General features: G+C 39.0%; 1 protein-coding gene across 8 annotated transcripts in view; it reads left to right on the forward strand.

Moving 5' to 3' along the window:
* The first annotated feature begins 824 nt into the window (after positions 1-824).
* Positions 825-13128, forward strand: part of RPS6KC1 (ribosomal protein S6 kinase C1) — a 320826-nt gene continuing 308522 nt past the window's right edge. For 3 of the 8 annotated variants that reach the window (XM_086694889.1, XM_086694893.1, XM_086694888.1), the window contains exon 1: positions 826-1082. In XM_086694889.1, coding sequence (XP_086551015.1) covers positions 978-1082 — 105 coding nt within the window. In that variant the 5' untranslated portion in view covers positions 826-977. Of the gene's footprint in view, positions 1083-13128 lie in introns of all 8 variants that reach the window. The other 5 variants (XM_086694891.1, XM_086694892.1, XM_025921223.2 and 2 more) reach the window with 3 other exon arrangements.

Genomic DNA, 13128 nt, shown 5'->3' on the forward strand with positions numbered 1-13128 from the left:
TAATGTGGAAGGGATGTGTCCATGTCTCATACCAGAACAGAAATGTGAGAAGATGAAGGGGTTGGTACTGAGGACTCCTCCCCCTTCTTCTGAAAGAAAGGCAGGGACAAACGGTAGATGGGCAAGACTAGGAGGAACAGAGCGTTGAGGTGAATGGCAAAGACCTGGAATAAATGTTATGGGGAATAAGAAAATCCTGATCAAGGCAAGGTAAAGAATTGCCAAGCACTGGATAGCAACCAATTGAATGGGAAACTCTATCTTCATAGTAGCTTTTAGAGGTCGTGTGATTTTTTTTTTTTTTCCCCAGTTAGACGCAGGTTCCAGGTTTTAGCATCCGAGGGGATGAATTTTAAGATAGACATAGGGTTGTGGGCCGCTGTGGACGTTGAAAGACAGGTGCACGGGTGGACGGGATTTGTCTTAGAAAAAAGGAGCAGTTATGTCTGTGACAGTTCAGATGTTGTTGTGGGTATGCAAAATGATCGGCCGTGAGTAGGGAAGGAAAGAAGACGCTAGGCTGGACTATCCCTCCGTCCCTTTACGACTGCATATAAGTTTGTACACAGGTTGGCCGAGGGTGTGGAGGACCGGGATCTCACCTGTGTGTCGTGGCTCTAACAGCGCTCAGAAAAATCTAGAAGGTGTCAAGAGCTAGCGCACAGAGACTTCTTTGGAGAAGTCTCAGGTATCCACGGTGACAAGAGAGGTAATGCGACCACCTGATCCCTGATGCCAGGCCCCGGCCGGGACAGGGGCCAGCGTCCTGCGCGGGGTTTCCCCTCCCCCAGGACGCTGGCAAAGGCCTGACCCGGAAGCTTCTCTGCCGAGCCGGAAGCACAAGCCGAGCGGCGGAGGGCAGCCGTGGAGCCGCCGCCCCCTCGCCGCTTCGCGGCTGTTTGGGGATCCCGGACCGCGGCGGCGCCGGGTTGTCCTGATGGTCCCCGGCCGGCGGCGGCGGCAGAGGCGGCGGGAGGATGACCTCTCCCCGGGAGCGGGGTGCCGACCTGGCCCGTTTCTACACTGTCACCGAGCCCCAGCGACATCCAAGGGGCTACACGGTGTATAAGGTCACCGCCCGGGTGAGTGCCGGTGTCAGGCGTGGGTAGAATCCTGAGTTGGGGCGTGAGGGACCAGGGTATGTGCCCTGGTGTGGGGGTACCTGACCCTGGGTCAGAGCCTGGGGTGGGACTGGGTGCTCCTAGTGCCTGGACCCGCGTCGGAGGTGGGGACTTAGGAAGGCTGGGGTGGGTGCTGAGTGTTGGATGCTGGAGACTGTGCTGTAGAAGGTCGCGGTAGTGCCCTCGTTCCAGGGTGGGGCAGGCGTTGATGGTTTTAAATGGATGACTCAGACCCTATCCCATTAGGACTTTCTCTTCTGAGGCTGAAATCTGCAGAAGTGGTTTTGCTTGCTTCCCAGGGATAGTGTAGATTGAAAAATTAACTTACATAATAAAATATATTTCTTCTCTTGACCTTTTATACAGTGTCAGGTTTGTACTGAGGCAGACAGATTCTTGAGAAGGATGTCGGTGTTAGGGTTACCAGCCTAGGACCTCTGTATCTGGTTGTGTCATTTTGCATCTGAGTTTTTCATGGTGTTCAGTAGGTGTCATGCGGGAAATTTTACCGGGGTGTGTGTGTGTGTGTGTGTGTGTGTGTGTGTGTGTCTTGTATGAGTTGTTTTGAGGGCATATTTAAAAGTTGTGAGGCTTCTTTACATCAGCTAAGCAATTTTTAGTACCCACTTTGTTCATCATTGCTTTTGCGGTGGGTTTTAAAGAGAGTTTGCATCTCCCTGCTTGGAAAAGAAGAGTAACAAAAATAAGTCCGAATGTATGTAATGTATGTATGTATGAATATGTGTGTATATTAGGCATTTTGAACATATTACCCAATGGAATTCTAATTTTAATGATGAGGAAACTGAGGTTCAAGGAAGTTTCACAACTTGACCAATTTTACATCATAAGATAGGTGCACATTTGGGATTTCAGTCTAGTTCTGCTTAAGTCCAAGTTATATAAAAAGTTAAGAATTAACTTTATTATTGTCATTAATTGTTAGAAAAGAGAGGTACAGATAGTAGTAATGCTAAATGTACATTTGGAGGATGGCATAATCCTCTGTGTTAGCACAGGAAGTAGGATTTGAGAACTGTAAAGGTTAGGTATATTTAGATAAACAGAGTTTGGCTCATGAGAGTGGTACGTGGTTTATGGAAATGGTGCACAATTCAGACAAATGTGAGAAGATGGGAGGAGCAAATTTGTTTAAAGATAAGACCAGGCCTGGTTATCTCAGAGGGTTATACTGAAGATAGAAGGAAATTTGTTACTTCCAGTTATGCAAGTAAGGTTGTTATATTGGCGGAGTGTTAGTTTCAGCTTAAGAAATTTTTTAAGACTAAAATTAAGGGACCCTTAGAATTACCACTTCTGAAACGTTTCTGGTAATTGGGCCCTTCAAAATCTACTTTCCTAACGTAGTTTGTGGAATTAGAACAATCTTTAACATAGATAGTGTTCCCTTCACAGCACTGTACTCATCCCTTATGATAACATGTACCTCAATTATATTGTATTAACCTGGTTACATGTCAGTGTCTCTTAGTAGATCGACAGTAGGTCTCCATCACTGGTATTTGTTTCCTTTTACATCACCCGAGGCAGTGTATGGCACACAGTGTTGAAAAGAAATCGGTGGAATGTTTTTCTCGGCATTCTAGGCAGCACATCCAATCAATACATGTTTGGTTTGAGGCACTAAGTGCTATGAGGAATACAAGACTGAATAAAGCATGTCCCTTCCTTTCAAGGATATTCATAGAAGAGAGTAAACTGGACTTAAAGTAGTACAAGAGAGAATGTTAAATGCTTTAAGAGACTGCAGAAAAGAGCTGTGGGATTTCAGAAGATAGAGAGGTTGCTCTGGCTCAAGGGAGAAGGAGAAGAATTAAGATAGGTGGTGAAGGATGGGAAGAATCCAGACAGGTGAGAGAAAAGCAGAGGGCGTGGTAGGCAGAGCCCATACCTGGGAGGGACAGAGCCCATAAAGCCCTGAAGCTGTGTATGTGTGTGGAACTCAAATAGGAAACACTGGGTATGATTATTACTTGTAGTCTTACTTCGCAGAAGGAAAGGTTAACCTCATTTACATCTTAAGTATCTTTTCTTAAGCTGTGAACTAATTTTTATGACCAACAGCTAATGTATGACAACATGAATTAGAACATGAAGTAGCACATTTCCTTAGAACTAACCAAATCTCTATGATATGCATGCTACATATTGCCATGGTTATTTGAACTGGAAATTGCTTACACTGTGTTCTTTTCTCCTTGTAAATGGCTATTTCCTCATTTTTGGCTTCTGTTTTGCTTTTTTCATTTTAAGGCTTGAGGGTCATCATGGAGATATACTTTTTAGAAAAAGTATGTGTAATATTATAAAACAAGTAAAATATTTATTATTTTGTGAGACTTAAGGAGAAAAACATCTTTCCTCAGGAGAATTAACCAAGTAAGTAGTGCTCCCCTGAGACAACTTCATGAGCTAAAGATTAGGGATGTCTTCTGTGTTTCCTACTATTGATTTTCTTCTAGCTTTAGGAAGCAGTCCCTATATTCTTGATCCTTATAGCGTTCTTTATGTAGAAGTAGAATTAGAATCATGGGAAGTAAGTACCATTGTTAAGTTTTAGGTAGCATAAGAGCTCTCTCATCTTTTTAAGACTCCTTTGTGCTTAGTTTTGCATTTCTCTGGAACCTAGCAGGCTTGACTAACCTTATGGCCAGTCACATGCTGGCTAACAGATTTCCTAGGTAAGTTCTGTGTTGTTTATCAATTTTTATCTAGAGTAAATATTAAGAATTGGAAAGTTGTTTTAGAGATTTCCTTGGTTCTTCACTTAAAGAAGACACAGATCTACAAGAACCATTAGCAGTGTTTTTGGTTGTTTCACCATGCTATGTTAACAAAACTCATACTATAATGCAGATTTCTCAACTGCATTAAATGAATGGCAAATTCTTGCCTGTATTCTTTCTGCAAGTATGGAAAGCAAAAGGTATGCTTTCATTTTAATTTTTAAAAATTACTGTTTTTGTTTATTTATTTTGAGAGAGAGAGAGTGCATGCCTGCATGGGGAAGAGCGGAAAGGGAGGGGAAAAAGAGAATCCCAAGCGGGCTCCATGTTCAGCATGGAACTGGCCCAGGACTTGATCTCGCAACCATGAGATCCTGACTTAAGCCAAAATCAAGAGCCGGACGCTTAACTGAGCCACCTAGGCATCCTACTATACTTTTATTTTTAAAACGCGTTGTTGCCTTATGTCTATATTATGAATTGAAGCACAATTTATGTGCAATCAGATTCACCAGTTTTATTTGTACAATTTGATGAGTTTGGACAAATGTATATAGTTGTGTCACCACTGCCATGGTCATCTCTGCACAAGTTCCCCCAGGCCTCTTTGCATTTGGTTCCCCCCCTCCCCACCCCCTGTCCCTAGGGAACCACTGGTCATTTTTCTGTCACTGTAGATCAGGTTGTATTTTCTAGAATTTGATATAAATGGAATCATACAGTATGCACTTTGTTTTTTGGTTTGACTTCGTAACTTAGCATGAGTACTTGAGATTCATCTCTGTTGTTGTTTTTACTCTTTTTTATTGCTGACCGATACTCCATTGTATGGTTATACTACAGTGAATCCATTCTCCTGTTGAGTTGGGTTGTTTCCAGTTTTTGGCTATTATGAGTATAGTTATCACGACCATTTGTATATAAGTCTTTGTTTAGACGTATGCTTTCTTTTTTCTTGATGGCATACAACCTTGTTTACTGTGGCTTTAAACTAAGTCTTGAAAGTAGGTTCTCTTTCTCAAAATTGTCTTGGCTGTTCTAGATTGTTTGCATTTCTGTATAAAGTTTAGAATCAGTTTGGCAAATTCTATAAACATGCCTACCCAGATTTTGATTGGCGTACTTTGAGAATGTAGATCAGCTTCTACAGAAGAAGATATCTTAGCGATATTGATACCTTAGCAATATCGAATCTTCTGATCCATGTATCTTCCATTTATGTAGCTCTTTAAGCGACATTTTCTAATTTTCAGTGTGCAAGTCTTGTGCATACTTAAAGCAATTTAGGTTTGTTTTCAGACTGAGAATATGTAAGTCCTCATTTTATGTTGCTAACATTTGTTGAGTATTAAGAGCAAACACATGATGCTTACTATGAGTCGAGCACTGTTCTAAGCGTTTTATATAAATTGGGACATTTTCCACAGCAGCTCAATGAGTAGATGCTATTATTATTCTCACATTATCAGTGAGGAAATTGGGGCCCAGAGAGGTTAAGTAACTTGCCCAGGGTCACATGGCTAGCCAGGGGTGGAGTCTAGATTTGAGCCTAGTAGACTGGCCTGAGTCACAGTGCTTTTATCCCAGTGCTGTGCTGTTGACTACCTATGTTATAAAACACATTTCATTAGATTCTATGGGTGTATGTATGGGGAGACCTATGTGTCCCCACAGGGCCTTACTGTAGTTTGGCAAAACTGATGGGTACATGGAAAATACAGTAACTGTGATAATGTGAACAAAAAAGGGAGTAGGGAATGAAGGGAAGAAGTACTTAGCTTGATTTGAGTCTGAAAATTGCCATTTCTAAGGCATCAAATTGAAACACTAGTTGTATTGCCTGGAAGGAACCTGCTTTCAATTCCTGACCATATTCTTGTATATGGCCTGCTTGTGCTAGGGAAAGGAATTATTTGTAGTTTCCCAAGTATGGTAGTACATTTCCGCGCCTGCCCCGCCCCCCCCCCCCCCCCCCCCCCCTTACCTGTCTGTTAGATGCTGTTTCCTCCGTCTGGAAAGTTCTCTTTTGTGTTGGCATCCCTGCTCATCTGAAGTGTCAGCTCTTGCCCTGTGCTCTCCAGGAACCCTTTCTTAGGTGTAGAACCCCATGTGTGTTATATGTTCCTCCATGAAAGCCTTTGTCATATTGTACTTGTTTGCTTCCTCCTCTGAGGGTGGGCTGCCTTTTTAACTTTGTGTTCTTGATGCCTAGCTGGGAGATACTGCAGGAACTTGAGAGAGGCCTGGAAAGAGGCATTGTTTTTCTAAGTGTTCCTTTTTAAACTGATATACAGTAAAATTGACTTGTTATATACTTCTGTGAATCTTTACACATATAGATTCAAATATCCACCACCATCATCAGGAAACAGAACAGTTCCACATCCCCAAACACTCCCTCATGCTATCTCTTTTTCACACTTGTCTCCCCACCTCTTAGCCCTTTGGTGACCACTGATGTGCTCTCTACCTCTCTACTTCTGTCTTTCTGAGGGTGTTGTATAAATAGAATCGGCCAGTATTTAACCTTTTGAGGCTGTCTTTTCCCATTTTTTCATTGGGTTGTTTGTTTTCTAACTGTGGAATTTTGAGATTCTTTAGTTGTTCTGGATGTAAGTTTGTTGTCAGCTATGTGATTACAAATATTTTCTCCCAGTGTGTAGTGTATCTTTTCACTCTTAACAGTGTCTTTCACAAAGCCAAAAGTTTTAATTTTGGTAAATTCTCGTTTATAATTTTTTTTTTCTCGTATGAAGTGTGCTTTTAGTGTTTGATCTAAAAATTCTTTAATACCCCCAGGTCACAATTTTTTCCCCAGTGTTTCATTCTAGAAAATTGTTTTGCATTTTGCATTTAGCTCTATGATTCATTTTGAGTTTATTTTTGTATAAGGTGTGAGGTTTAGGCCGAGGTTCATTTTTGCACACGTATGTTCAATTGCAACAAAACAGTGTTTAAGAGACTAGCCTTTTTTCTTTTTTTTCTTTTTTTAAATTGCATCTCTGTCAAAAATGTCAGCATTATATATGTGGATCTGTTTCTGGATTCTCTATTTCGTTCTATACCACACTGTCTTGATTATGGTAGGTTTATCTTTATAGTAAGTCTTAAAATTAGGGAGTAGAATTCCTCCAACTTTATTCTTTTTCAAAATAGTTTTGACTATTCTAGTTCCTTTGCTTTTCTATATCAATTTTAGATCAGGTTGTCTATATCTATAGGAAATCCTAATGGGATTTTTATTAGAATTCCATTAAATCTATGGGTCAGTTTTTGGGAGAATTGAATCTTTACTCTGTTGAATCTGTAAATTTGCAAATGAACACAGTATGTCATGCCATTAATTTAGATGTTCTTTGATTTCTTTCAACATTTTATGTTGACCGTATACAGATTCTGGACATTATTGTTAAATATATTCCCCAGTATTTCATCTTTTTGTAGCTATTGTAAGTGGTATTAAAAATTTGGTTTTCATAAGAGACTCTTAAGTACTGAGAACAAACTGAGGGTTGATGGGGAGTGGGGGAGAGGAGAAAGTGGGTGATTGGCATTGAGGAGCGTACCTGTTGGGATGAGCACTGGGTGTTGTATGGAAACCAATTTGACAATAACTTATATTTAATATAAAAAAAATAAAATGTGGTTGGAGAAAAAAATAAAAATTTGGTTTTCATTTTTTCATTGCTGGTATAAAGACATTTGAGTTCATTTTTTCAACGTTTTTTTTTTTTTTTTTTTATTTATTTTTGGGACAGAGAGAGACAGAGCATGAACGGGGGAGGGGCAGAGAGAGAGGGAGACACAGAATCGGAAACAGGCTCCAGGCTCTGAGCCATCAGCCCAGAGCCTGACGCGGGGCTCGAACTCACGGACCGCGAGATCGTGACCTGGCTGAAGTCGGACGCTTAACCGACTGCGCCACCCAGGCGCCCCTTGAGTTCATTTTTGTGTTGACCTTATATCTATGGCCTTTTCAAAGTTACTTATTAGTTTAGGAGTTTTTGGTAGAGTTTTCATCTTTTCCTACATAGACAATACATGTTTGGCAAAAGGGGCAGTTCTATTTTTTCCTTCTAGTCTGTATGTCCTTTATTTCTTTTTCTTGTCTTATTCTTGCGAGGACTTGTAGTACTAGGTCGAATAGGAGTGATGAGAGTGGACATCCTTCCCTTGTTCCTGAACTTGGAAAGCATTCAGTCTTTTAATTATGATAGTCACTGTGGAGTTTTTGTATATGGGAGGCAGCAGATTTAATTTTTGGTTTTGTTAGCTTTTTATTTTGAAAGTAATGCATATTCATAAACATTGCAAGTAATAACTGAAGCCACTATAAGGAAATACAAGCCTACTAAATTTTAAACCCTTAATTAACTGTTTACATTATTACAAATGTCTAGTGTTAAAGTGGTGAGAATTACCACTCATTACCAGTTGTTAAATCAGTAGCTCCCTGAAAGTTTCTTGAAGAAATAATTGGTATGGGCTTACTCTGGAAATATTTTCAGTAAATGGAGTAGTCATGGGGGTGGGGGAAGATTAATTTATTGAAAAATGTATTTATGATTAGACATTTTGAAAACTCATGGCTCTTAAGTTGTTCAGTTTTTTCCTAGAGTAATGTTTCATTCTACCTTTGTTTTTGACTCAATATTGTTTAATAGGAAACCATCTCACATACCAAAAACTTTAGTAAGCAGGTTTTAAAATTCTGTTTTCATTTTGTTTATTGACAACTTATATGCTTGGGCATTTGAGTTCACATTAAGATTTTATGTTAAACTGCAAACTTGAACAGTAAGCGTTTTGATTTTCCTTGAACTTTGGAAAATAGTTTACCTTAGAGTGGTGCTATAATGGTTGGTAAAATTTGAAGTGAGAAAAACAACTTTAACATTTACTGAGTATCCAAAAGTAACTTGCTGTTGTAGTTTCTTTATTCTCTCTTTAGATTTTGGGATTTTAATGATGTAGAAAGCAATAATTCCTTTCCACATATTACTTTTGTAAAAACTTGTTAGAAAGTAGAATGCCTAAATTTTTTTCCCATTGACGTCTCTATCTTATATGGGAGTTCTTTCATTCCAGAGAACTAAACAGTGTTGTAAAGTGTCTAATTATGGTTTGTGCAGGTGCTGTCTCTTGGGTCCAGACTACCTGGTTGGCAGGTGATTAACCAACCCAAATATTCTTGCCAACCAGTGACACCTGCAGCTCTGCAGGGAAAAAAGGGAGAGAGGAACTGAGATGCAGGTGACGGGGTGGGAGGGAAGGTTGAGTTTGGTAAGAGGACTGCGTGAGTTGGGCACTTTGAGGTATCTCCTCTTCTTGCCAGGGTGTGTGTGTGTGTGTGTGTGTGTGTGTGTGTGTGTGTGTATGAAATGCAGTTTAAAGGTGTGTGTGTATGAAATGCAGTTTAAAGGTGTCAGTATATTTATATGAAAGTATGGATTTTGTGAAACTCAAATGTCTGAAAGTCAGGATTGCGTGCATTACATTGATGAATGTGCCATTTGGTTTACCTAATGGGCACGATGGGAAATGTTCACTATAGTGTAACCTTACATTTTTGTATATCCAATTATTCCCATCCTACATTTGGAGAGTCATATCTTTGAGAAATGGAGAGTAGGCATGTCCCTCTCTCTCTCTCTCTCTTTTTTTTCCATGTTTGATTATTTGTATCTTGACACTAAGTTTTAAAAAGAATGTTACTTTTGTAAACCCTTTGTCTTCTTAGCTCTGCTATTACCAAATTAGTAGCTGAACAGCCATCAGATTTGACTGTAATAAGTTGCTCATAAAAGTAGCTTCTTAAAATTTATATTTGACTCATTCCTACTTGGTTCTAAAGGGACTTATTTTGTGATCATTTTTTTGTAGGCGATATAATATGTTCGAATAATTTTTGTAGCTTTGTTTTCTAGGAACTATCAATCTCATGAAGAAGACAATTCTTTTGTGTAGGTCTGAGTTAAGAGAGTGATTTCAAATCATAATTTTGATGGTAATTAGATAAATGAGTATTTTAGACTTGACTTTTAAGGAAACTTGGTAATACTTATTCAAAAGTAAGATAAAATAAATTTTATATAAAATAATTTATATAAAATAAATTATTTTTATATATTGATATAAATACATATTTATATTTTTATAAAATTTATATATTTATATTTTATATTTGTATGAAATAATTTATTATTTATATAAAATAAATTAACACTGTGAAATGGATACAGAGGACCTAATTACTGTATGATCTGTTGATTATTATGGTCCTGAGCTAGGCCAAGCCCTAACCTCAGGTCTTTGTTTTAAAGATAGGCAAGAGGGCTCGTTTTAAGGTTGCTTTTTCTTTGGTTTATTACCCAACTGGTAAAAAAGCAGTTAGTGGCTAGTACTAGAGCCTGTATTCAAACCCCTTTCTTAGCGCCTTCTCTTCTGCCAAAGCACTTCTTTGGCTGCTGTTTTTTGGTTGACTTACATTTCTCTGTAAAAGACAAAATGGATTTACCTAATAGGCATCAGGAATATTACTTGCAAACTTGGAATTTTAATCTTTAGGAGGGCTGATTTGGTTATGTCCTGGAAGGACTACTTTGTTTGGAATCATGGCTCTGAGATCCAGTCCTGCCTGTAACTGATTAATATGTTTAGTATTAGTGATGCTCTTGGGCTTGGTTATCTTGTCCTGCCAGGCAGGGTTGTTGGGATGATTAAATGAAGTAAAGGATTTAATTTCTTAGCACAGTAGGAGACAGTTACCTTCACTGTAAGCCCTTATTTGTTTTCCTAAATTCAGAATTTGCTGTTGGCATTAACAGGGGCAGATAGACTACAGATATTACAGCGACATTTCCCAAATGTATTCCAAATTTAGTGGATGTTGCACTAAGTAAATAAAATAACAACAAATAACATGATAAAAATAAAAAGTGGAGTGGATAGATGACCTGGGGAAATACTGTTCTATTTTCCTTTTGGAGATTTACTAGGCATAATAATATATTAAAGGCCTTTAGAAATTCTGCTGTAAAAAACATTTCTTTTTTCTTTTTTCTTTTTTTAATTTTTTTTTCAACGTTTTTTATTTATTTTTGGGACAGAGAGAAACAGAGCATGAACGGGGGAGGGGCAGAGAGAGAGGGAGACACAGACTCGGAAACAGGCTCCAGGCTCTGAGCCATCAGCCCAGAGCCTGACACCGGGCTCGAACTCACGGACCGCGAGATCCGTGTCATGGATCCCCAAAATGGCGCCCCAAAACATTTCTTTTTTAAATAAAGGTAAACTGAAATTGTCATTAAGCTCTTCCTTTAAGAGCACTGATTTTAAACAATATTGATATTCCATACAGCACGGTTTGTGAAGCGCTGCTTTAGGGTCATAATTTTGAAGATGACTTGGGGATAGAATTCTCTGTAGCAAGAGGCTTTTGAAGATATATGTCTTGCATCTTACCCATGATAGGTAACGCTTGCAGTGGAAATTTATGAACTTTAAACAGAAGGAATCACCACTTTAAATTCCATCTTCTGTGGAATTTATTGGCTGAATTTTATGACAAAATACTGAAATTCACCCAGAAAAAAGTTACTAAATGCTAGTTAGCAACCTATATCAGAGAGAATTTACAGTATTTTTTAGAGTTGATACTACTTGTTGAGATAATTGCTAATACAGCATTAAAAGTTATAAAAGTATGGGTCTGAAGGCTCTGTTCATTTTCCTTTTTTAAAAAAAATTTTTTTTTAACATTTATTTATTTTTGAGAGACAGAGAGAGATAGAGCACAAGCAAGGGAGGAACAGAGAGAGAGGGAGACACAGACTCCAAAGCAGGCTCCAGGCTCTGAGCTGCCAACACATAGCCTGATGCGGGGCTCAAACTCACAGAGTGAGTTTGACCGTGAGATCATGACCTGAGCCAAAGTCGGCCGCTCAACCAGCTGAGCCACTCAGGCACCCCTTGTTTTCCTTTTTTTTTTTTTAAAGTTGGTTTATTTATTTGGAGACTATGAGCCAGGGAGGGCCAGAGAGAGAGGGAAAGAGAGAATCTGTCAGTGCAGAGCTGGTTGTGGGGCTAGATCTCACAGAGTGAGATCATGACCTCAGCTGAAATCAAGAGTCAGATACTTAACTGACTGAGCCACCCAGGTGGTAACTGAGCCACCCTGGCTGACTTTAAATAGTATATATATATTTTTTGTTTTGGACCTCAGGAGTAGTGTTGAGTTGATCATCATCTTCAGTTCGTGGTATCGTGACCAGTCATCAAAGACTTTTTTCTTTCTCTCATCCATAGGCAACTGTTTTAATGTGTCTGATGTTTTCTTCTTGTCTTTGCAAGATGCATATTGTAGCATCAAGTACATGAATTTTACATTTGCCTAGATGCTATTATGTATCAAATGTCAGTTTTTCCCACTAAAATGCTATTTGATGATTTAAACACCCAGCCTTCTTTTTTTAAGTTTTGTGAGGAAATCTTTTTTTAAATTTATCTATCTATCTATCTATCTATCTATCTATTTATTAATGTTAATTCATTTTTGAGAGACACAGAGAGACAGAGCACAAGCTCTGGTGGGGCAGAGAGAGAGGGAGACACAGAATCTGAAGCAGGCTCCAGGCTCTGAGCTGTCAGCCCAGAGCCCTACACGGGGCTCGAACTCAACGAGCTGTGAGATCATGACCTGAGCCGAAGTCAGACACCTGACTGACTGAGCCACTCAGGTGCCCCAGTGCGGAAATCTTTCTAAATGGTGTTAGACTTTTTGGCTTTTATAATTAGAAAAATATGAAAGAATCCTCCCTCTTTCTCTTTGCTCAGGGAATATTGATAGGATTATTTGTCCCTGAAAACCCTGATAGGATTATAATGTTTTATAAGTTACTTTTGTTTTTTTCTTCATCATTATATGGTCAGTGATTACTTCTCACAGATATTGGTGTGTCTGGCCATTGTGGCTGCTTTTTTTTTAAGTTGAAATTATTTATTGAGCTAATTGTAGATTCACATACAGTTATAACAAGTAATACAGAGCCGTCTAAGTAATACAGAGCCGTCTCTTGTACGCTTTGTGTGGGTACCCGCTGTTTTTTTTGCTTTTACCTTATATGTAGGCTCAGAAGGGGGATAGACTAGCTTGTTAGAATTATGTCAAGTAAGAGTGAAGCCAGGGCATTCTCTTACGAATGTAATGCATGAACTTTAGTGTGTGGATTTTTTGTTAGCTGCCTTTTTCTTAATTTTGT

This window comes from Puma concolor, chromosome E4, assembly GCF_028749965.1.
Source record: "Puma concolor isolate L17-30 chromosome E4, mPumCon1.1.hap2, whole genome shotgun sequence".
Classification (NCBI taxonomy): domain Eukaryota; kingdom Metazoa; phylum Chordata; class Mammalia; order Carnivora; family Felidae; genus Puma; species Puma concolor.